Source organism: Trichosurus vulpecula, chromosome 4, assembly GCF_011100635.1.
Source record: "Trichosurus vulpecula isolate mTriVul1 chromosome 4, mTriVul1.pri, whole genome shotgun sequence".
In the NCBI taxonomy this organism is placed as follows: domain Eukaryota; kingdom Metazoa; phylum Chordata; class Mammalia; order Diprotodontia; family Phalangeridae; genus Trichosurus; species Trichosurus vulpecula.
In genome coordinates, this window is record NC_050576.1 from 253426339 (window position 1) to 253452850 (window position 26512).

General features: G+C 41.0%; 1 protein-coding gene across 1 annotated transcript in view; it reads right to left on the reverse strand.

Annotated features, from left to right (window-relative positions):
* Positions 1–26512, reverse strand: part of KCNMB3 (potassium calcium-activated channel subfamily M regulatory beta subunit 3) — an 86131-nt gene that overhangs the window by 55997 nt on the left and 3622 nt on the right. The window contains exon 2 of the mRNA XM_036753800.1: positions 298–343. Within this exon, the coding sequence (XP_036609695.1) occupies positions 298–343 (46 nt within the window). The remainder of the gene's footprint in view (positions 1–297; positions 344–26512) is intronic.

Sequence of the window (26512 nt, forward strand, 5' to 3'; positions counted from 1 at the left end):
CCACCCACACTTCGTCCACTCTAAGGTGCTATTTTAACTCTTTTGTGGGGGAAAATCTTGAGAGCTTGGAATTTTCTGATCTACTCTGCCATCTTCCCAGAATCCTCTCCCTGAGCAGCTTTTTTGAAGGACCATACTACTCACCTCTTGGCATGAGGAAGGGATCAAAAAAGGTGTGCTAAAAATTGTCTGCTTCACCTAATCCTGGCCTGCTTAGCATGGCAGGGAAGGATTCCACCCTGTAGTCAAAACATACAACAAATGTACAAAAACTTTTGTGAAGATGATTCCACTCACCATTGGAATATGCACATGCTTGCGGACAATAGGAAATCCAGTAGACCTGAAAGACAAACAGCTTTGTGAGAGAACTCAGTAGTTATTGAATCCAAACAACAGACCTGGGTGAAACAAGGCTGGCAAATGAAGGTCAGCTTACTGAAGTCAGAGCTGGATATACGTTCTTCTAGAGTGGCCTCTAGGATGAGGAGCACTCTGAAGCTATAGGTTTTGCAATCAAATCTAATCTAGTCAACAAGCTTGTATGCCTCCCAAAAGGTATGAATGACAGACTCATGACAATGTGATTGTCACTTGCAGGAAAATTACATGCCACCATCATCAGTGAATATGCTCCCACCATAATGAACCCTGATGAGGTCAAAGAAAAATTTTATGAAGGCCTGGAGACCTTTATCGTCAATGTGCCAAAGAGGACAAGTTTGTAATTCTGAATGACTTTTACACCAGAGTGGAAAAAGACTACCAGACATGGCAGGAGTCCTTGGGAGAAATGGAGTTGGAAACAGCAACAGCAATAGTCATTTACTACTAAAGACTTTCTCATCACCAACACCGTTATCCATTTACCTGAATGCAATAAAACTCCATGGATGCACTCTCATGGCAAACACTGGCATTTAATAGACTATGTCATTGTTAGGAGAAGAGACAGGCAGGATGTGAGAGTGACCTAGGCAACATGTGGCATAGAGTGCTGGACTGATTATAGACTTATCTTCTCCAAGACAAACATTTGAATTCAACAAAAGTGGCAGACACAAGGCAAGGCAATCATCAGAAGACTCAATATCAACAGATTAGAGCATTTCTCCTTGAGTGAACAATTTGTTGCTGACTCAGAAGGAAACTGAACCAACACACAATTGGCAACAGTGGAGCAGAAAAGGAATGGACAGCTTTCAGAGATTTGGTATATAGCACTATATTTACTCATCTGGGCCAGAACACTTGCAAACATCAGGATTGGTTTGATGAAAGTGATAGGGAAATTTAGAAGCCACTAAATGAAAAACAAGAACTCCACAGGATTTGCCAGCAGAATAGTTCATCCATCTCTGATAAGGGAGAATTTGATTCTATCAAAAGTAAAGTGCAAGCAAAGCTTAGGGAGATGTAGGATTCTTGGCTCAGTAAGAAGATAGGTGAGATTCATTTATATGCTCATAATAACAATACAAAGTGCTTCTACAATGTTGTAAGGGCTATTTATGGGTCAAAAACCTTTGGTGCATCTCAGCTATTCAGTTTTAATGGAGCCACACTGATCAGTGATAAGGACATGATGCTGGAGAGGTGGGTTGAACACTTCCACAGTGTTCTCAACAGACTATCATCAATCAATACTAAAGCCTCAGATGGAAGTCAATCCCTCTCTAACCAAACTTCCAACTGAAGAAGAGGCTTTGAATGCCATTAGGCTCCTCTCGTGTAGCAAAGCACTTGGGGCTGATTCCATTCCAGCAGAGATCTACAAGGCATGGAGTCCACTGTTCATATAAAAGTGGCTGAAATCTTCTGGGTTATATGCAAGAAGTTATCTCCCAGGAGATAAAGGATGCCTCCATAGTCCATCTGTATAAAAGAAAAGAAATAAGTTGTTGTGTGTCAACCACAGGGGGCACTCTCTCTTAGTTATTGCTGGAAAGATTTTTACCAGAGTTCTCCTTAATCAGTTGATCCTTCACCTGGAAGATGGTCATCTACCTGAGAGCCAGTGTGGTTCCAGAAAGATCTGAGGAATAGTCAACATAGTACTTGCTGCCCAACAACTCCAGGAGAAATGCCCAGAGCAGAACAAAAGTCTGTACACAATGTTCATTAATCTGACTAAGGCCTTTGATAACTGTCAGTCATGAGGGCTTGTGGAAGATCATGGCAAAATCTGGTTGCCCAGCTCATCAGTATTGTACACCACTTCCATGACAGCATGCTTACATGGGTCTGGATGATGGAAAATGCTCTCAAGCTTTCCCAGTCACCAATCAAGTGTGCTTGCTTCCATGTTTTTTAGCTGATGTTTCCAGCAATGTTGTCCTACACCTTCAGCAAGGATGAAAATGGCATCAAGGTCAGCTACCATACTAATAGTAAATTACCTAACTTAAAAAGGCTATAAGCCAAGACTAAAGTGGAAGGAGAGCTGGTGTGCGACTTTTTTTTTCCCCACAAATGATTATGCATTTGTAAAGGCAATCAGTAAATGAGCAGATCTTTCCTGCCCATTTGAATAGGCTTCAGCGGGGGCTCTCAGGGTCCTAGGGGGAGTGGCTGAGATCAGAGCCAATGGTAGATGCCTGAGTTCTGGTCACTCAGGTGATGTTCTAGTCGACGGGGTGATGTCTGGCAACTATATAAAAAGGAGAGAACACAGCTTGGAGACTGAGATGTAGTGGAGGCAAGAGAAGGAGAAGTGGTGGTGGAGGCAGCAGCAGAAGTGGTGGCGGCAGCAGCAGCATGTGCTACTGAAACAGGACTGACCCTCATGCAGACCGGAGAGTGCTGAGCAAGGGCTTGAGGCCAGTGGGTAATCTTCTTACTGGAGGACCCTAGCATTGGGGGGAAGCACCAGTATGGCTTGGCTTGCTGCCATAATATTTTTCTGTAACCTCCTGGTCACTATTGTGAGATGGGCATATTGGTTTTGGAAGGTTCTTGCCAGGCTATTGGATTAGGGACACTGGTCCATGAGTCTGCTATTTTGGAGTTTGAATAAATGCTTTAACTCCTCTGCCTTCTACTTAGAGAATTCCTTATATCCTGCAATTCTGGACCATTCAGGCCCATTCATGATTCTCTTTGAAATTATGAATTCTGCCTTAATGATATAGCATTCAATGTAGCCTCTGAGTCTGAGATGCAACAAAGTATGGATAAATTCTCTACCACTTGTGCTAATTTTAGCCTGCCAATTAACACCAAAAACACAGAGATTCTCCACCAGTCAGCACCACACCATCCATTCACAGAACCAGTGGTTACAGAAAATGGAGAAATATTGAATGCTATGGATAAATTCACTTACTTTAGTAGTATACTTTCCAGGGAAGTACGATGCACACATTGCCAGAGCTAGCTCAGTATTTGTGAGACTGGGAGAGTGACTTTCATGTGGGAGAGAAGAGGTATTAGGTTGCCTGCCAAACTGAAGGTCTAGAGAGTTGTTGTGCTGACCTCATTGTTGTCTGTCTGTGAAACCTGGACAGTATACCAGGGCCACGCCAAGAAACTGAATCACTTCCATTTGAATTGTCTTAGGAAGATACTGAAGATTACCTGGCAAAATAATATACCAGACATTGAGGTCCTTTCTTGAGCTGAACTGCCAAGTATTCAAACTCTACTGCAGAGAGCACAACTCCAACCGGCTGGCCACGTGGTTCAATGCCAAACTTATGCTTGCCTAGACGACTAATTTACAGAGAACTCACATAAGGCAAGCTTTCACGTGGAGGTCAGGAGAAGCAATACAAGGGCACTCTCAAGGCCTGAAGAACTTTGATATCATGAAAGACATGAAAGACACTGGCACAAGACCACCCAGCTTGGCATGCCCACATTAAAGAAGGTTCTGTGCTCTGTGATCAAAGCAAAATTTCAATAACTCAAAAGAAATGTGAGACGTGCACATTTCAAGACATCTCTTTCCAAAACATTCATATGGATTATTTGTGCCCCACCTGCAGAAGAGCCTTCTGAGCTCCTATTGGTCTAATCAGTCACAGTTGGACACACTTATACGTTAGCCCCAACATAGTGATGTCATCTTGGTCCTCTTCACGTACGAAGGACAACAACACAGACATCTTGAAATCAATGTCTAAAACAGAATCTATCTTTCCTCCCAAAACAACCCCTTTCCCAAACTTACCTATTACTGTTGAGGACACCACCATCCTCAACAACTAGGAAAGTCCTCTTGAAGAAAATGACATTTGAACTGAGACATGAAAGAATCTGAGTCAATTGATCCTGATCAACAACCTCTGTCCCCCAACAGGACTGAGAGCTGGAAAGCACTGCAGAGGTTATCTAGTCCAGTACTTCTTAAACTGTGGGTCTCAACCCCATATGGAGTCCTGTAACTGAATGTGGGGGTTGTGGAAAATTTGGCAACAGTAAAAGGTTTCTGAATGTAAAACGACCAAAAGTTAATTAAAATCAAACACATAATGAATCCAAGTTGCTTCTGGCAGTGCTTGCTTGTGTTGCATCATACAACTTCACTAAAAGCCTTGGTTCTGAAATACAACATGTGGACTTTGGATTGTGCATGCCGTTCACTCCATGCAACGCCAACAAACGCTGCTAGAAACACCTCGGCTCAGATTCAAAACCATTGTATGTTATAAACTGCAGTGTTTTTTACTGTATATATAAAATCGCTAAATGAATTTTGGCTTGGGATTAGGACAGAATTTCCAACAATTTCTGAAAAGGCCCTAAACATACTTCTGCCATTTTGTACTACATATTTATGTGAAGTGGCATTCTCAGCATTGATGATTATAAAATCAAGATATCAATCAACTCTGAAAAAAATATTAAAAATGTCCTACAGTATCAAATATTCCAAGATTTAATTTTTATGTAAAAATAAAAAGCATGTCCATCTTAGTATGCAAATTTTCTTTCATATTTAATAAATGGTAAAATTATATGTATACCAATGAATTGTTTCAAAACAAATTTCTTTATGATTTATTATCAGCAAATGATTAATTTGTATATCTATTTTACATACCTATATACCTAGGTTGGCATAAAATTTTCTCAGGCAAAAAGGGGTCCAGAGTGGAAAAAGTTTAAGAAGCTCTGCCTAGTCCAACTCATTTTACAGATGAGGAAACTAAGATCCTTAGGAGGTCAAGTGACTTATACATTGTACAAAACTGTACAGCTAGTACGGGGACAGAACCAAGATTTGAACCCAAATCCTCTGATTCCACAAACATCTCTAATGTTTGCATTAGAAGAAACCTCAGGGGCAGCTAGGTGGTGCAGTGAATAGAGCACCGGCCCTGGAGTCAGGAAGACCTGAGTTCAAATCCGGCCTCAGACGATTGACACTTACTAGCTGTGTGACCTTGGGCAAGTCAATTGCCCTCCCCCTCTCCAAAAGAAAAAATTAGGGCCATCAAAAAAAAAGAAGAGACCTCAAAGATCAGAGGAGCATAAGATTACTGACGTAAAACTGGAAGGACCCTTCCAGGTCATCACTTCCAACCCAGAGAGATTAAGTGATTTGCCCTTGGTCACAAAGGAGTCATGATTGGAACACAGAAATTGAGCACTTTTCCAGCTATCTCATTTTGCCTTCCAACAGCAGCAGCAGGGAAGAAAGTGGAGGATTTGGGGCCACAGCAGCCGGGGAGACATCAGACAGTCTGGAATTACTTCAGGAGGGATCCTGCCCCTGAGAAGGCAGTCACTTGACAGATTATCTGGCTAAGAGGAATGCTTTCCTTGAAGAGGTGCTGGGCAGCTAATCTGCTCTGTGGCACCAAAGTCAAACACTTCAATCTATTCCAGAGTGGGATGGGCTGCCACAGGAAGCAATAATAACAATACCATACAATATACAATAATAACAGTAATATATAACGATATAACAATAATAATAGCTGGCATTTATATAGCACCTACAATGGGTGGTGAGCTAAGTGCTTTACAAATATCTCATTCCATCCTCAAAACCACCCTGGGAGGCAGGTGCTATGATTATTCCCATTTTACTATTGAAGAAACTGAGGCAAACAGAAACTAGGTGACTTGTCCATGGTCATGCAGCTAGGCTGACCATTTGTCAGGTACACTGTATCAGGAGCTCCTTCTCAGGTGTGAATTAGTCTAGATAGATGGCGATGCGCCCACCTAACTGAAATTCTGTAATTCTGACTCATATATAGGTTTGACTCTGAGAATCCTTCTAGTTCTGAGATTCTCTGACCAGCAGAAAGGAGAGAGGGGAAAAGCAAATGTGGGTATAGCTCTTACAGAGTCTATATGCTTCAATTAATTTGCAATTTCTTTCCATGGACAATATAGCAATATAACAGAAACATCTCAGTTTCTTTTTGCCAGGAACTTTGCAAACACCCTTTCTCTCTTCATTGAGTGCCCCTCACCCCTCCGAGTCACTATTGTTAACCCATTTTTATAGGTAGGAACATGAGTCGTTGAAAGGTCAAGGCTCTTGTTCAAGGTCATATGCCAAATCCAAAACAAACTTTGGCTGGAGAAGACTTGAGATCTTTGTCAGTTGCCTGGATCTCTAAGTCACAGCACCTCTCTTGATTAACCTACATTTTCCAAGAAACAGATGAGGCCTGAATTTCAACTAGAGTACCGATGTTAACAGACCGATAGACTCCCCTCAACTAGAATAAATCGAGCATTTTATTCAATTACATGCCAATGGAAAATGAATGTTTTCCAAGCCAAGGCACTGGTCCTGTTAAGTGACCCCTTAACCCCAATTACCCTGCCTTCTCCCCTCCAAAAAAAAGACCTAAGTGACCCACAAAGAATCTCAAGGTGACCCAGCCAACCAGCCAGTTACTGCAAAGGTGAGTTTTTTAACCCACTTTCAGGGGAGAATTCAACAACATGACACACAAAAGGAACAGGACAGTGGGATTTTGGACAACAGCAAAAACAATTAGATTTCATCTATATAGACAAAGGCAGATCTCACTTGATTCTGGCCATTGAGTCCTGAGTATGTCTAAAATAAGCCCATGATGATCCCAGATATCTGCTGTTCCTCAGAAAGCTGATGGGATGAATCTAAGGGAATAGGTTAAATATGGGAATTCTGGAATACCTGGAAACTTCCCCCCTCAGACACCTAAAGCTTGTGACCCCAGGCTACCTCTTAGCCTCATAAAATGAGGATAATAATAGCACCTAGCTCATGGGATTACTGTGAGGCTCATGATACTATTTGTGTAGGAGGGGTGTCTCTCATGCCTCCCCCCTCCAACAGAGCATGCTCAGAGTTGCCCTTACTGCTTCTGTAAAGCCCCAGGTAAATATCAGCTCTTACTTCCCCAATAGAATGTAAGTTTATAGAGGACAGGGACTAATTGGTGATGCTCTGCAAATAGCAGTGGACCATGCAGAAAGTGGGGGGGGGTGAACCAGAAAGCACATGATCTGAGTTCAAATCGCAACTCTGTGACTTACTACCTATGTGATCTTTGGGCCTCAGTCTTCTCATCTAGAAAGGGAGGGAGTTGGACTAGATGGCCTCTAACGTAACTTCTATCTCTAAATGTGAGAGCTTATGATTCTCAAGTACGATACCTGGCACATATTGGCAAGTGTGTAACAAATGCTCAATAAATTAAATCAATAAAGTAGAAAAGCCATAGGATGGCAGAGATTAGAAAGGCCACTTATACAGGGGACAGAGCACTGATTCTGGAGGCAAAGGCCCTAGGTACAGATTTTGGCTCTGCTACCTATCTGTGAGACTTTGAGCAAATCTTGTCCCATCTGGGCTGAGGTTTCCTCATCTGCAAAATGAGAGGATTGGAAGACCAGTCAAGATAGTGGAATTGGAGAAAATATTACAACCCAGTTCCCTTGACACTTAGACAAAGGAAGATCTCAGGTCAAAGCCGGGCTGAGTAGGTGGACCACAGAAGGTTATCTTTTCAGCCCATTATTACAAATTCAAGCCACACTTGGAAAGGAACTAGGGCAGTCCAGGACTGAGGAGTCAGACCCCAGGACAAGAAAAGGGCCATTAAAGCAAAAGAGGGGATGTTCAAGCAAAAAGCAGCAGAGGGCTGCTGCACTTTTGCTCTGACCCCAGTAGCAGAATACCAGATAAGACAGGCTAGGACCATATCAGGCCACTGTAGTCTCATCAAAAGTACACCAAACCTAGCCCTAAACACAAAGTTCCAATCTGGGAAGAAAGGCTGGAAAAAAGAGTAAATAGCAACAACAAAACAGCAGTGAGAAAAAAGACAAAGTGCAATTATGGTGCCAGGAATGACCAAAACATAAGCTCAGAAGAGGAGAATGACTCCAAAACATCTACAAACAAAGGAAAGGTGGAAGAATATAATATGGGGAAAAGGAGAGCTTTCATCCAAACTGGTCAAAAGAGGGTTGAAAATACACTTAATGATTCTGGTATAGAAATAAATTCAACTGAACAGGGAAAGAGAGAGGGAGAAAAAGGGGGAATAAGAGGGAGGATAGATTCAGGGAGGAGTTAGTTATAAGCAAAACAAACCCTAATCTCAGAGTGGGGGATAATGAAAATGGGTTTAAAAATAAAGAAAGAAAACCTGTGATAAAGAAGAATCAAGGAGAAATGAGAGGGGAAGGTATAAAAGGATAAAATAGAAGGAAATACACAATTAGCAAGCGTAACTATTAATGTGAAAAGGATGGACTCATTCATCAAATGGAAGAGGGTGACAGGATGGATTTGAAAGCAGAATCCCATGAAGTGCTGTTGTTGCTGTTGTGTTTGCCCTTCGTTCTCGAAGAAGACCATGACACCAGGGAAATGATGACATGACTTGCAGTTGACTCAATTTGAGTGAGGGAGGGCTGTGCAAGGTCACCAGGTTCACTTTCTCCTCCAGAGTCATCTGGGTCCAATGACCTGATATTCACCAGAACAACTGGAGATGGCCCAGGATGCAATGGGAGACCCTGGCTAAGGTCTTTTCAGGTGCTCACTGTGAGTGACGTAACTGCCCATTCAGTGAACAGGCCTCTTTAAGAAGTTAATCAAAGGATGGCTCCTTTAATCAAAAAAAAAAATCAAACTGGGAAGGGAAGACCCTCAGAGTTCCTGGTTAAAAGAGAAACAGTTGCTATTTAGTATTTACATTCACTCCTGTGCTAGGAGGGTGGAGACCTTTGTCCGACCTATGAGCTCCAGAATGAGGTGGGTTTAAGGCTTGGTTTTTGAGAAAGAAATCTAGACAGTAAACCCAAAGTAAAGGAGGCAGACTTCAGCCATCAAAATGTGTGAGGAGAGGAAAGGATGGGGGGAGGGGATAATTTCCACAGTGATCATGACAACAATGAGAAAACATGCCAAAATTTTTAGATGTGACAAAAATTTTTCTCATGGGAAAGTGTATATCTCTAAACGCTTTCATCAACAAGAGAGAGAAAACATATCAATAAATTTAGCATGTGACTAAAAAAACTGGAAAACTAACAAATTTTTAAAACCTCAATTAAACATCAAAACTGAAATCCTGAAAATTAATGAAGAGATTAATAAAATTGAAAGCAAAAACAGTTCCGTAATAAATAACACTAAGAAGTGACCTCTTAAAAATAAAATAGATATATTAGCTAATTTTATTTTTAAAAAAGACAAAAATGAAATTACTCATATAAAAAATGGAAGGATTCACAACAAATGAAGAAATTAAGGCTATTGTTAGAAACTGTTTTGTCCAACTGTATGCCAATAAAACTGACAACTTCAATGAAATGGAAGAATTTTACAAAAATATAAAATACCCAAAGTAACAAAAATAAATAGAAAATTTAAACAACCCAATTCCAGAAAAAGAAATTAAACAAAAAGTAAATAAACTCCCAAAGAAAAAACCACCAGGACCACCTTCCCCCCAAAATCCAATATTGCACAAATTATTCGCAAAAATAACAAAAGAACGAATCCTATCAACTTTCTCCTGTGACACAAATATGGTCTTAATACCTAAACCAGGGAGAGTCAAAGCAGAAGAAAAACAAAACAATTAAAGATCAATATCCCTAATAAACAGTGATGCAAAATTTTAAAATATTAGCAAAGATAAGAAATGATGAACAGGAGAACTTCAGAAAAACCTGGAAAGACTTATATGAACTGATGATGAGTGAAGTGAGCCGATCCAGGAGAACATTGTACATAGTAACAGCCACAGTGTGCGATGACTGATTTTGATAGACTTAGCCCTTCTCAGCAATGCAAGGACCTAAAACAGTTCCAAAGGCTCATGATGGAAAATACCATCCACATCCAGAGAAAGAACTATGGAGTCAGAATGCAGAGGGAAGCAGACCATTTTCTTTTTTGTTTTGTTTTGTTTTTCTTTCTCATAGTTTCTCCTATTCATTATAATTCTTCTATGCAACATGACTAATGTGAAAATGTGTTTGATAAGAATATCTTCTAGAGCTCATAGCAGACTTCATGCTGTCTTGGGGAAAGAGCAGGAAGGGAGGGGGAGAAAATATAAAACTTATGGAAGTGAATGTTGAAAACTAAAATTAAATTAATAAAAAATAAAATATTAGCAAAGAGACTATAGCAATGAGTCACAAAGATTATACACTATGACCAACAATGCAAGACTAGTTTAATATTGGGAATATTATACACATAATGGAGCATACTAATATTAAGAATGATAAAAAGTCATATTACACCAATTGATGCTGAAAAGTTTTTGGCAAAATAAAACACTTATTTCTGTTTTTAAAATTCTAAAAAATAAATAAATGTACCATTCTTTAACATGATGTAACTGGGCTTTGCACATGCCCAGATCACCTTAAAGGCACCCATGTGGGAGATGGCAGGGTCCAGATTGTTGGGAGGAAAATCATTTTGCATTTCCTTACCACAGGGATAGGAATAGCTTCTTGATTCCAGGCTAGATATTGTAGCTAGCACAGTAGGGAAGTTCAAGAAATTAAGGTGCCAGGACAAAAGCCCAGGGGGCTTTAGACTTGGAACTTAAGGGATCTTGCTACATTGGAACTGTAGACCTACTCTCCCTTCCCTTCTCAGACACTGAGATGGTATAGGGGAATTATGCCTCTCCCCCTCAGGTATTGGGGTTAATATCTGCATGTTTATTCTTGTTATTGTGGTTTGTCCTTCATTCTTGAAGAGGACCATGACATCAGAGAAAAGATGCCATCATATGCAAGTGAATTGGATGTAAGTGAGGGAGAGCTGTGCAAAGTCACCAGAGTCACTTTCTCCTCCAGAGTCATCTGGGTCCAGTGGCAAGATATAGATCAGAATGACTGGAGATGGCCCTGGATGCAGTGGGAGACCTTTAAAGTAAATATTCCTTTGTAAAAGTTGATCTGACTATTAAATGGTTAAATGGAACTTGGAGGCGGGGAACCCTAAAACTGTAAGAACACTATTAGTGAAGGCTTAAATGTCAGAGACTAGATACCCTTAAACCCCCTTAAAACTACCAGAGAAACCTGGGATAGGGTTAAAAAATAACAAACCTGGCTCTCAGGCAGTGAGGATCAGAGTAGTCATTGTCAACAACGGAAAATAATATGTACTTAAACCAAGAGCTAGCATTATATGTAATGGTGATAAACTAGAGGCCTTTCCAAAAAGATCAGGGTAAAGAAACCAGAATGTACATTATTACCACTACTATTTAAGATAATGTTAACTATGCTAGCTGTAGAAAGAAAACAAGAAAAAGAAACTGAAGAATAAGCATAGGTAAAGAAGAAAGGAAATCTGTGTCTCTCTGTCTCTCTCTCTGTGTCTCCCTCTCTCTCTCTCTCTCTCTCTCTCTCTCTCTCCCCTCTCTCCCTCCCTCTCTCCCCCCTCTCTCCCTCTCTCTCTCTCTCCCTCTCTCTCTCTCTCTCTCTCTCTCTCTCTCTCTCTCTCTCTCTCTCCCCAGATGATATTATATTATAGAGAATCCCAGGGAGCCAAATAAAAAAATAATTGAAACAATAATTTAAGCAACATTGTAGGACACAAAATAAATTCACATAAATCATCAGCTTTTATTAATATTACCAATAAAACTCAGCAAGAGGAAATCAAAAGAAATTCCATTTAAAATAACTACAAAACATATAACATATTTAGGAGTTGACCTGCCAAGAAACTGTGTGAATACACTACAAAATACTATTTACATAAATAAAGACAGGCTCAAAATAATTGGAGAAATATTAATTGCTCCTAAGCAAGATGAGTCAATGTAATAAACACTACAACATAACCTAAATTAACTAACATACTCAGTGTCATACCAATCAAACTACCAAGAATTAGAAAAAAAAATAAACCTGAAAGAACAAAAAGCCAAGGATCTCAAGAAAAAATAATGGAAAAAAAAGTGGGAAGGAAGGAGGCTTCACAGTACCAAATTTCAAACTATATTACAAAGCAGTAATCATCAAACAATTTGTGACTGGTTAAGAAATAAAGAGGTTTTTCAATGGAATAGATTCAGCACATACATAGTTAAGCAAATGAACCTAGTGTTCTATAAACCTAAAGACTACAATTACTAGGGTTAAAACTCACTACTTTACAAAAACTGCTGAGAAAAATGGACAAAAATCTGGCAGAAATTAGATTTAGGCCAATGCCTCACACCATACACTAAGATTAGCTTCAAATGAATATATGACCTAAATATAAGTGTAAGGAAAGAGGAATGGGTCCGTTATGTATGGAGGGTGCCCATACGTACAGAGAGGCCCCATGTGTGGCAAAGGTTGTCATTGTGTGGCTTAGAGGGAGGCAGAATAGACATCTCTGACCTTTTCTCACCCCTCCACTCACCCACCCTTTTTCAAAGGGGACATTCATTTCTGTCTGGAAGGGTCGTAGGAGGTTTAGGCCAGAGGTCTACTCTGCTCTTTTCAGAGAAAGGGAGCAGTGGGTTAGCATTATATTGACCTGCTCCCTTAAATATTGTTTGTCTAAGGAACATGAATGGGTTCAGGCTAATTTTTCATCACTCTGTCACTTTTAGGGGGAGGAAGGACCTCAAGTTCTATACCCAAGGTTTGACCCATTTCCCACTAAATACCAATTCCACAAAAGAACACATTTAGAAAAGAGCAAGGAAATGCATTTATCCAAATCAGTAGCAAAACAGAAGTCAGGAAGGTATACATAAGAGAATAAATAGCAGACAACGCAAAGCCAAGGATCTCTCCTATTGGGAGCATGGTAATTCAGCCCAAACAAGACAGAGTTTCCTGAACCTCACTCAGGGAAACTCCCTAAAGTCTCTGGTATAGCAAGCTGGGAATACGCACGTGATGGTAACTGCCAACTCACTGTGTGTTTTCCCAGAGTCTTTTCCTTCAGCAACCTGAAGTAGAATTGGCCTCTCTATCTTCTCTCCTGAAGTTGAAAGACAGAAGTACCTGACGTAACTCAACACTTGAAGCATCAGGAAGGAAACTCAGAGCTTGATAAGCCTCCAAAGGGGACTGGTCCTGAAAAGTCCCAAAGAGAAACTGATAAAGGCTGGGGCTCTCTCATCTCTCACCAGCTCTGCCCTGCCCCTCCTGCAGGGCAGGGCATTCATCTCCACCAAGAAGAAGAGAGTCCCATACCAATGGGCTTTGGCACAGGAATTAGAAAAGAAGCCACACCGCAAACAAAATAGAGGAGCAAGAGAGAAATTATCTTTCAGATCTATGGATAGGAGGGGAAGAGTTTATGACCAAACAAAGGATAGAGAGGATCCCAGAAGATAAAATGGACAAATTTGATTATATTTAAAAAAAATCGTACAAATACATCCAATGTGGCTAAGATTAGAAGGGAAACGGTTAACTGGAGGGGGGTTAGGGGGGAAGGTTTTGCAGCAAGTTCATCTGATAAAGACTTTAGTTCCAAGATATATATGGAATCAATTCAAATTTATAAGAGTAAGAGCCATTCCCCTTTCAATAAATGGTTGAAGTGTGAACAGGCAGTTCTGAAGGAAAGAAATCCTAGCTATTTATAAGCGTATAAAAAATACTCGATGTCACTAATAATTTAGAGAAATGCAAACTAAAGAAATTTTAAGGTTCTGCTTCATACCTATTTATTAGGTTAGCAAAGTTGACAAAAATAGAAAATTACAAATGTCCAAGAGCCTATGAAAAAATAAATACATCAGTTCATCATTGGTAGAGCTATGAATTGGTATGGCCATCCCCCCCCACCCCTTTTTTTAAAATAAAAGCAGGATTAAGTGACTTGCCCAGGGTCACACAGTAAGTGTCTGAGGCCATATTTGTACTCAGGTCCTACTGACTCCAGGGCTCTATCCACTATGGCACCTAGCTGCTATAGTACAGCCATTCTCAAAAGTGATTTAGAACTATAACCAAAAAAGTCACTGAATATTGTCTCACCCTATAAAACCACTACTAAGCCTATATGCCAATGTATAGGCCAATAGGCCTATGTATAGAATAGAACCCTATGGAGAGAGAAAAAGTGCACAGAGTTTGAATTATCAGCAACTGTTACAAGGCAGACCCTCCTACCTTTTAAAGGAACTTTTGAGTCAAACAGAAAGGCTAGTTACATTATTACATCGTTTTATTGTAGTTGCAATTAACATTCTGTACTTTGTCTCTCCTTCTTATCTTTATTTGATTGGATGGTAACATATACTGCTATCATCTAGTGGGTTGTTTCAGAGAATTCCTTTGCTTTTTTTCTAGGTAAGTATTGGTTTTCAAACAAGCTAATGGGTGTAATGGGAATTCAAGTTCATTAAAGCACTGACTTAAAGGATATTCGCCAGCCTATGGAACTGATAATATCATACTAAGCTTTCTGTTTCTAGGCCATAACTAATTAGACACCATGCCTAGCAAGGAGGAACTAGGACTTTGGCATTTCTTGGGAGTCTCTAGAAATGATCAAATGCTTTCAAATCTTTTTTTTAACTTCCTGTCGTCTATCTGGCTGGTTGTTAAACAAGGCTTGCACAGAGCCACTTGCACAAACATGGGGACATTTGTATGAACTGATGAAAATGGAAAACGCAGAACTAGAACAATACCAACAATCACCACAATAACCCAACGCTGTGGAGTAGTGGAATGTGCAATCTGGAGTCAGGGACCTTGGATAGGGATCTCGGCCCTACTAATGAGGATGTTATGACCTTGGGCAAGTAACTTAACATCTTTGTTTTATAGCCATTTTATGGATGAGGACTTGTTTCCTCATCCATAAAATGAGGTAATTACACTAGACAACCTCCAAGTTCCCTTTCAGCTTTGAATCTGTGATCCCATGTTCCTAATATAAATTTTAGAAATAACACTAAAAGGCTGCCAAACCCCTTAATTTCAAAGATCAATCTTGGTCCCAGAAAATAGAGGAAGAAATAGAGAAGTGACAGATTGTGGGCATGGAATGTTGCATACAACTGTCAATCAATGAATAAGCATTTATTAAGCACCTGCTATGTGCCCGGCATCATACTAGGCCTTATCAGATACAGTCACGGTTCTGTTGGTTTTAACTGTTTTTCTTTCTTACAAGGTAGAATTCCATTTATGGGTGAAGCAGTGGTCACAGAAATAACTACAAGGTAAAAACAAAAGATGTCAGCAAATTGTTTTTTGAAGAAAAAAAAAAGCTAGTCACTTGCCTTAGATTTATAGCAGAGCTTTGGGGTACACCTATGCATAGGGTTTGGGACATGAATGATGATCCAGCAAAGGAGACAGGAGTGGCCAAACAAGTAAGAAGAGATCCAGGACAGAGCAGTGTCAGGAAAATCCAGGGAGGAGATTAATCATCTGTGAATGCTAATTTTATTTGTTGACAGCCTACTGGTGTTTTTTTAAGAGTTAAGATTAGCTGGTTAAAATCCTAGTAAGTTCACACTTCCTAATGTGCATGACATTCATTTCTCTTTCAGAAGAAGGAAAAGTCCCAGAGCTCCGATCTCCAGGCTGTCCATTACTCCTTTTCATCATTCTTGAAGACAGGTTCCATAAAACAAACTACCGTTGTGTCAACCAGAGGGTCTCATCTTGAGCCTCTCAAGCCCTTACAATCTGCTTCCCAACTCATCATTCACTTAATTGCCCAACCTGATGCCTTCTTCTCAGCCATCATTCTTCCTGGCCTCTCTGCTGACTGCCATGCTGGCCAGCCCCTCCTCCTGGATGTTCTCTCTTCTTTGGGTTTTCCTTGTTTCTGTCTCTCCTCCGTCTCTTCCTGCCTAACTGGCCACTCCTTCTTGGTTTCCTTTGCTGTCATCCTCGACTCTTCATTCTCACTTACCCTACAGAGCCAAACAGTTGCCAAATTTTGGTACTTTTACCTCCACAGTGTGCCTTAGATCCATCTACCCACATAACCACTACTATAATTGAGGCTTCTTTCACACCTGGTATCTACTATTGGAATAGGCACCTAATTGCTCTCCTGCCTCTAGTTTGTCCCCTCTCCAAACCATCCTCCGAATAACTCCCAAAACTGAAATTTCTAGGTATCCATGTCACTTCCCTGCTCAGATTCCATTGTCTCTCATCCCCCACCAAATTACCTTAGATTTACTTTATACATGTGGCACCTCCTCTGAGCAATGCACCCCCCCCCTGCATGCACCCCTCACTCTCACAGACTGGGTCCCTTTGGAGAATAACTATATCAGATTCAAGGCATCCTCCTAAAACATAAGCCCTCTACAACAGGTTCACCTTCAAGAGTGAATCTGAGGACACAACTCAACACAAAGATATGTAACTGTAATATATGCCATATGTATATACCATTAACTATAATAGCATAATAAGAACAGAAACTACACAACATGTTCCTGTTTCAACAATTTGGCTGGCAGCTACTGTGGCTGTGTAAAACCAACAACAACCAGCACACAGAATGCTGCAAGACCAGGTTCTTTTGATCTGCTTTACTAAGGAAAGCAACTTTAAGGGGTTAACAATCTTACTTTAATCCAACATACAAATATCATTGCTTAGCTCAGGGGAAAAAGCCAGCACCCTGAACTTCAGAGCAAATACAAACAAATTACAAACATCAACAGACAGACCTTGTCTGATTCAAATCTCCATTCATAGTTACCAGAGTTTAACAAAGTCTGAACATCTGGGCAAGCTGGAGGGCTCTTAACTACAGCTGCCCAGAGTCTCCACATCAGTGCACCACCAACAGTAAGAGCCCTAAGCAAATAGCTCTGTCTTCTCTTTTTATGCACTCTTTAGCCTTCATCAAACCTCATCTGAGCAACCAGCACTTAAGCTCTTACTATTGGCTCTGGTCTTAGCAACTCCCCTTAGGGCCCTGGGGGCTTCACGCCCACGCTGGTTTAGCACCTAGTAGCTAGGGGTTTTGGGCCTACTTGGGAGTGAAGATATAATCAGACCTCCCTTCATTGGCCCCACTTGGAGCCCCACCTTAGTTCCCAATGCAATTCCCCATAAACCTGGGCCATACTTTCCCATAAATACCCATAACCAGTGGAAAGAGAAGGTACCCACAAGGACACTGGAGCAGAAGGACTTGTGGAGGAAATATGCATGGCTATGGCAATTCACACCTCAGACCCTGCAGGACCCCAACATCCTTAGTCACTGTTCCTTCACAATGTTCCCCATTGAGACAATGCATCTTCTGAGAACGTTGTTTCACTGGATGCTGTGAGCCTGAATATCCTCAGAGCTTAACTTTGAGTGAATTACTATGCTGAAAAGGCAGAGAGCTGGGCTCTTCTTTCATAGTTAACCTTTCTTCTCAACTGACAGTGATGGTGGCCTTCCCAGAGTTTGCTCATGCTTTCTAAAACCTCCAGGGGTTTGTATTTCAGCCAGCCAATGGCTAGGTACCCCATAATTCCATCAAATTGATCAAGTAATGCCTCCTAAAGAAAAGAAGTGTGAAGGGGCAGCTAGGTGGTGCAGTGGATAGAGCACCAGCCCAGGAGTCAGGAGGACCTGAATTAAAATTCAACCTCAGATACTTACTAGCTATGTCACCTTGGGCAAGTCATTTGCCTCAAAACAAAAACAAATAAACAAAACCTTTACAGTGACAGCAACACTGTGCAATGATCAACTTTGACAGACAGCTCTTCTCAGTAATACAATGATCTAAGACAATTTCAAAAGACTCATGATGGAAAATGCTGTCCACATCCAAAGAAAGAACTATGGAGTCTGAATGTAGATGGAAGCATACTATTCATTCTCTCTCTCTCTCTCCTCTCTGTCTCTTTCTCTCTCTCTCTCATTTTTTCTTTCTTGGAGTTTTTCCCTTTTCTTCTGATTCTTCTTTCACATGTATAGCCTATAATAGATTGCTTGCCATCTTTGGGAAGGGAGCATGGAGAGGGAGAGAGAGAGAGAGAAAGAGAGAGAGAGAGAAAGAGAGAGAGAGAGAGAAAAAGAGAGAGAGAGAGAGAGAGAGAACTTGGAACTCAAAATCTTATAAAAGTGAATGTTGAAAACTATCTTTACATGAAATTGAAAAAAATAAACTACTCTTAAGTGGGGGGAGGGAAGAATACTTTTTTCAGTTATTATGATGAGTTGGTTCAGACTTTTATCAGGAAGTTTTCCCTCATGTCCAGACTAATAACAATAATAGTAAATAAATAAAATAAGTAGTAATAATAGCTAGCATTTATGGAATGCCTTATGTTTTACAAAGCACTCTACATGTGTTATCTCTTCTGATCTTCGCCACAACCCTGTGAGATAGATGCCATTATTTTCCCCACTTTAGAGATGAGGAAACTGAGGCACAGATCATTTATGTGACTTGCCCAGGGTCACACAGCTAGGGAGTATCTGAGGCAGGATTTGAACTCAGACCTTCCTGATTCCCAGTCCTGTACCCTTTCTACTGCACCACCTAGTTGCTTAAATTTGAGTCTTAGCATAACCCTCCTATTGCTCCTTGTTAAGACCTCCAATGCCAAGGAGAACACAGCTAATCCATGATCCACATGACTCCACTTCTTCCATTAATCCTTCCCTCTTAGCATGCTTCCTCTGCCTTTCTTTTCTGCTAGGTCATTTTCAGCATTAGAATTGTGAACACTCCCTCCTGTGTGGCCAGGATGTGATTAAAAGCTCCGATCTGCTCGGCCCCTCTTTTTTAGGCCCTCACTTTCTAGAGAAGAGAATTCAAATGGAGCAAGTATACAATTAACCGGTAAAAGGTTTCCAGTGCCCTCCCTGAAGAGTAGCTTTTCATTCTTTTCAAATGTTATAGGGCACTTTGGAAACTCCTCCTGCTCCCAGCATGCCACCTGCTTACTTCCTTTGACTAGAACTCCCGGTAAATAACATCAGAGAAGGTGCCCGGACTGAGTCATCAGCTCCCTGATAAAGCTGGTCTCCAGTGAAATCTTGCTTCTGGATTCTTGCTAACACAATACTTAACCATTCCCTCTAACAGTCGGCCTCTGGGCTGCCAGTTACGCTGTATGCCCCTGCTTTGGTGACACGAATTCTTTGCCCCTCCACCTATCACTACTTTCAGTCTTCACTAGGATAGTACAACTGGATACCATAAGAGCTTAGATGTAGAACTGGAAAAGATCTCAGGACTCATCTTGTCCAACCCCTCCATTTTACAGATGGGGAAACTGAAACCCAGAGAGGTCCTCAGGAATTTGAATCCTCTTAAGTCATGAAGATGAAAGAACCAGAATTTGACCTCAGGACCTTTGACTCCAAATCTAGTCTTCGGTCCACTATGCCAAGCTGCCTCCTGTTATGAATATGTCAGAGGTGAGGGAAGGAGGGGGATAAGTAGAAAATTTTGTAATGATTTTTTAAATGCCAAAAATTTCCGATTGTTTTTGGAATAATGAATAACATACTCAAGATAAGGCCACATATATTGCTCACCTCCACTCTCAAAACAATTTCCAAAAATGCTGTAATCAGAAGTTTTAGAGTGTGATACAGTGGAAAGGGAACTGAATTTGGAATGAAAGGACTTGGTTTTGAATCCTACTCTGCCACTTAATACTTGTGTGACCTTGGACAAGCCCCTTTACCTTCTGGGGTCTGAACTTCCTCCTCTCCAATCTATGGTGCTATGAATTTTGTGTAAAACTAGATGTGTATGTGTATGTATATGTGTGTGCATATACATGTTTATGTTTGTGTAACCCTACACACTGAGAATAAAAGATCTATGAATAAAACGGCAATGAAGAAACATGGTAGGCAACAGGGTTATAGTAGAAAGATCACAGATCTCAAATCCCAACCCTGCTACCTCTTAGGTCCCTTCCAAATCTAGAGTCCAAGACCTACCCATGATAAACAACCTATAAGTAAAAAAACCTTAGACTCTATTATAGGCAGGTTCTGTCCGGGGTCTTCAACTATTTTCTCTCTATACTCCCTCTCTGGGTTTAATTTTCATCTTTGTGAAGATGACTCCCATGTCTTTATATTCAGCTCTAGTCTGTCCCTGAGCTCTAGGCATTCATCTCCATCTTCCAAATGGACATTTCAAAGTGGATGTCCCATAGACATCTCAAACTCATACATCCCAAACTGAACTCATTGCTTTTCCCTTAAAACACACCTTTCCCTCTTCAGAAGCCCCCCATTTATGTTTAGGGAACCACTGTCCTTCCAGTTGGTTGATTCAATCAACAAGCATTCATTAAGCACCTACTATGCCCCAGGCCCTACACCAAGCTCCAAGGCTACAAAAATGAAAAAAAAAGAGACAGTCTCAGCTTTTGGGAACTTGCATTCTACTGGGGAGACACATACAGAAACACACACTTACATACATCATACATGTTTGTGTGTATGTAGAGTTGGGGAGCTATGTAGGAATAGCTCCTCACATGAAAAAAAAAAACTACAAGGTCATTTTTGAGGAGAAATGGATTAGAGTTGGGGAAGGCATGTGGGAGGGGGCGGATGAGGAAAGGCCTAAACAGAGTTTGGCACTTTTAAAGGAAATTAGCAATTCTAAGAAATGGAAGTAAAGACCCAATTCATTCCAAGCTTGTGAGGCAGCCAATACAAAGACAGGGAGATAAGAGATGGAATGTTGTGTCTAAGAAACAGTAAGAAAGTCAATAAAATTGATACACAAAGTTCATGCAGAGCAGTGGTGTATAATAAAGCTAGAAAGGCAAATGCAATTTATATTTGATCCTAGAGGTAATAAGTGGTGTGGTCACTAGGTGGCGCAGTAGATAGGGCGCCAAGCCTGGAGTTGGGAAGACCAGAGATCAAATGCGACCTCAGATACTTACTAGCTGAGTGACCCTGGGTAAGTCGCTTAACCCTTTGCCTCAGGTTCTTCATCTGTAAAATGAGCTAGAGAAGGAATTTGCTGAGTAGGATGGTGATGTGGTCAGACCTGCATTTTAGGAAAACCACTTTGGCAACTGAGTGGAAGATGGATTGAGACAGACTACAAAACCTCCGTTTAAGGAGGGGGCCTAACAGTCTTTTCCCCATTTCCCACCAACTACTCTGCTTTGGGACTTCTTCAGATTTTTTCCATAATGTCTTCATGTCCCAGAAAACTCACTATTTCATTTTCTGCAAGATTGAATCTGCCTTAGAACTCACATCTCATCAGGACCCTGTGCCCCTCTGTTTGGACCCTCTGACTGAAGGGCAGAATCACAAGCCCTCAACCCTCCACTTAAAGAAGGGTCCGGGCAGAGCCTTTCCACCCACCCCCTCCATTTATCACCAACTGCTTTGCTTTAGGACATCTCTGTCTCCATCATGCCCCTTCAATGGATACCTTCTTCCCCCCTCTCCCTCTTGCCTTTCAACTTCTTTTTGTATGTTACCCTTCCCCATTAGACTGTAAGCTCCTTGAGGACAGGGACTATCTTTCTTTTTATCTATATTTGTATTCCTAGTGCTTGGCACAGTCCCCGGCACACAGTAGGTATTTGATTAAATATTTATTGACTGACTATTTAGGATGCTATTGCAGTAGTCCAGGAAAGAGGTGACAAGGGACTAAACAAGGGGAGGTAAGGGGTCACTGTGTAAGGAGAGAGAAGGAGATAGAGATAAGGGGCACTGTGGAAGTAGAAAGAGCAAGATTTGGGAAAGTATTGGCTACATGAAGTGAGTGAGAATGAGAAGATAAGGAGAACACCAAGATTTTGCACTGGGTGACTGGGAGGGCAGTGGTGCCCTCAAAAGCAATAAAGAAGCTCCAACTTCAAGGGCCTTCATAACCTAGCCCCCTCACTCTCCCAGTGTTCGGATACCTCACTCCCCAACCTGTATACTTCCATCCAGTGATCCCAGCCTACTCCATCTTAAGGCTGACCCCCACCTCCATGCCTGGAATCCTCTCCTTCCTCCACTCTGACTACTGACCCTCTCTGGCTTCCTTAACTCCCAACTAAGACCCCACCTTCCACAAGAAGCCTTCCCCAACCCCTCTTAATTCCAGCACTTTCCTTCTGCTAATTATTTTCTATTTATTCTGCATCTAGCTTGTTCTGTATATATTTGTTTGCCTGTTGTGTAACCCCTCCCCATTAGATTGTAAGCTTCTTGAGGGCAGAGACTGTCTTTGCCTCTTTTAGTTTCTCCAGCCCTTAGTGCCTGGCACACAATAGGCACTTAATAAACATTTATTGATTAGGCATCCTAAGCTCTTTCCACTACATTCTGACTCAAAAACACAGTATCAAGATGGATTTTTACCCAGAGTGGGAAACTGAAGGATTGGGGATTGGGGAAAGGGATGTTGCCATTTTCACAAGAAAGAAGAAGGCTTCCTCACCTCCTTGTTGGTCTTTTTGCCTTCATTCTAGAGGCTGAAGGATATGTTCTCATCCTTCTGACTATTCAAGGGGAAGAATTTAGCAGTGGATGGAAGCTGCAGAAAGAGCTCAGCTGTATGAAAGGGCAGTGACCAGCAGGAGCCTGCCCTGCACCCCTACCTCCTCCTTTTTGTTTTGGGTGAAACAAAATAAGTAGCACAGAAGGAGCAGGCATAAACAAGAGGACTAGAGGGAACAAACATTTATTAAGTACTTGCTATGTGCCAGTCATTGGGCACTTTACAAATATAATCTCATGGGTTGGACTAGCCTGAAACCCATCCATACGTCAAACTTTCCTATTACAGTATTTTCAAGGTCGGGCAGGTAGACAGGGAAGTGGATAGAGTGGGTAGAGGAAAATCACTTAACCCTGCTTGTCTCAGTTTCCTCATCTGTAAAATGAGCTGGAGAAGGAAATGGCAAACCACTGCAGTATCTTTGCCAAGAAAACTCCAAATGAGGTCACAAAGAATCAGACATGAAAGAATAAGAATAATTCCCTCTAATTTTCTTGTTGTCTTCCCCCATGAGATGGTGAGCTCCTTAAAAGGAGGAATTCTTTTTCTTTCCTTGTATCCCCAGCACTATAGCACAGGGCCTGGTGCATAGTAGGCACCTAATAAATGTTTGCTGACTGAAAAAATGAATGAGCAAATGAATAAAGAATTTCTCTTCTCTCTAAAGCACTAGCCAGAACTCCACCAGTTAGATTAATCTCATGCAAAATGCCCCAGGCTTGACTAGAAATCCAAGTTACAAAACTGTTATAATAGAAAATATTTTAAAAAAGAAAAAGTTCCATGTTCTTTCTGGATCCCTGCACGGTACCTTTGTGAAGTGTGCTATTTATTTGTTCCTTGAATTGCCAAGTAACAAACATGTATTTGAGACTGCACGGGGTAGCATAAAAAACAATGAACTTGAAAGGTGGGAGAACCAGGGTTGAATCCCAGCTCTACCCTTAGTTTTGTGTGCTTTGATAAATTGCTAGACCTCTCTCAGCCCTAGTTCCTTCATCTGTAAAGTGAAAGGATCAGAATATATGGTCTCTAAAATCTCTGCTAGCTCTAACACACTGTGATCGTGGAGATTCTAATATAACTTAAGTTTAGGCGCTTGTTAAGATGTCTGTGGATAGAACCGTAGTGAACCAGAGGACTAAAGACCCATGCTTGGTTGTCCAAGTGGACTGGATACAGTGGGTCGGAGATGAAAGTAAAATAGCTGGTCAGCAGTTCCACAAAGGGCCTTTACCTTTGGGGAGGGAGGGAGGAATATGACAGATATAATGAGTTGAGATTTGACGTTTTTTAAGTACTTGTTAATGCATACTTATAAGCCTTTTGTGCTTTAAATATTTCTATGGTAGAAGAAATAAAGCTGTCCCATACCTTATCTACTTTGTACAATGAGCATATTTCTTAGAAGGGATCTTGTTAATCCCTTCTAGGGTTACTCTAGACAGAAGCTCTCCCTAAGCTTTGCTTTAGATACTATTCTCTGTAGTTCTACTCCTGGGAGACGGTATTTTGTGAAAAGCCTGTTCCCTTCTCTTTGGGGCAAGACATCCCTAGTACTAAACCCAAGATGTGTGAGTCCAGAGTAGGAGCCTCTCTGTGAGGAGTGCCCTGGGGTGCAAGTAACAAGCATTGTTCAGGTATCTATATGGCAAGACCTTCACTCCATGGAGATGGCACTAGGTAGAGTTCCTCTGATAATTTCCTGGGAGTCTAGGGACCCATGTGACTCAGTGCTGAAGAGCTTGGGCTTTGAGATGATGAAGCAATCTTTGTATTGGCCACTAAGCAAAAAGAGCCAGTGACTGGATGGGTCTTGTAAAGGAAATAACCAAATGGACAATTTCGATTAAGTAAAACTAAAAAGGGTTTTGTGCAAATAAACCAATACAATTAAAATCAGAAGAAAACCAGTTAAATAGGGGGGAGAGAAAGGATATTCGCAGCAAAATTCTCTAATTAAAGTCTCATTTTGAAGACACATAAGGAATTGATTCAAATTTCCAAAAACAAGAGCCATTCCCCAATACATAAATATTCACAACATATAAACAGGTACTTCTCAAGGGAAGAAATCCATGTTATCTATAAACATATAAAAATATTCCATATCACTAATTTAGAGAAATGCAAATTGAAGCAACTTTGAGGTTCTCCCTCAAACCCATCAGAGTAGAACAGATAACAAAAAAGGAAAATGACAGGTTTTGGAGAGACTGTGAGAAAACAGGCCCATTAATGCCTGTTGGTAGAGCTGTGAATTTGTACATCAATGGTGCAAAACAATTAAGATCTATACCCAAAAAGTGACTAAAATGCATTTCCTTTGATCTAGTAATATCACTATTAGACCTATGTCCCAAAGAGATCAAAGAAAGAAAAGGACATATACAAAAATATTTATAACAGGTCTTTTTTTTTTGTAGTGTTAAAGGATTGCAAACTAAGGGAGTGCTTGTGAATTTGAAATTATGAAAGGAATAGTTTCAGAGAAACCTGCGATAACTTGTACGAACTGATGCTGAGTGAAATAACCAGAACCAGAACAATTCATACAATAACAACATTGCCCAGACAAACAACTTTGAAAGACTCTAGAACTCTGATCAATGTAATATCCCACCCCAGTTCTAAAAACCGATGATAAAGCATGCTACCCACTCACCAGTAGTGAAGAGACAGAGGGACTCAAGATTCAAACTGAGGCATATATTTTTTTAAATTTGGCCAAAATGGAAATTTCTTTTCCTTTACTATGCATATTTGTTACATGGGCATTTAGCTAGACTTACTAAGCATTAGCTCCAGGTTATCTCCTCCACTTAATGTTTCCTTCCTTGATCATAAATGAACAAAGAGCAACCCTGAGACATACGTGTACAACCTTGGAGGCAATCTTGTGAGTTAGAGAGGCCCAGAGATACTGGGTGCCTTGGTCAGAGTTGACTTCGAGCAGAGAGGAATTGCTGTGCCAGAGAAGATGACCATCAACAAACAGAAGAACTCAGCCCCTGAACAAGTTTGCCTGAAAACATGGTTTTCGTTGTTCAGTCACTTTTCAGTTCATGTCCAACTCTTTGTGACTCTATTTGGAGTTTTCTTGGCATAGATACTGGAGTGGTTTACCATGTCCTTTTCCAGCTCATTTGACAGATAAGGAAACTGAGGCAATCAGGGTTAAGTGACTTGCCTAGAGTCACACAGCTAGTGTCTGAGGCTGGATTCCAACTCAGAAAGATGAGTCTTCCTGACTCCAGGCCTGACACTCTATCCAGAGCACTACCTAGTTGCCCCTAGAAAACAATCTCTGGACTAGTTTGTTCATTTATGATAGCCTGGAGCTGATGCTTAACTTCATAGTACAAATCCCCTTAATAAAAGGATTTGTTCTGTAAAACTTGGACTCAGTCAAAAGGCCACACCCAAGGACCTAGAAGACCACATGTGGCCTCAAGGCCACAGGTTCCCCACCCCTGGAGAGGAAGAGGGCCCAGTACTCCAACCCCTAGGCCTGGCAGTGCACAGATATGTGTTTGGTATGTACCTATATGCGACCATGGTATCTCTCATTAGAATGTCAGCTCCTTAGGGCAGGACTGCTTTACAGTATCTTTGTATCTCCAGCACCTAGCACAA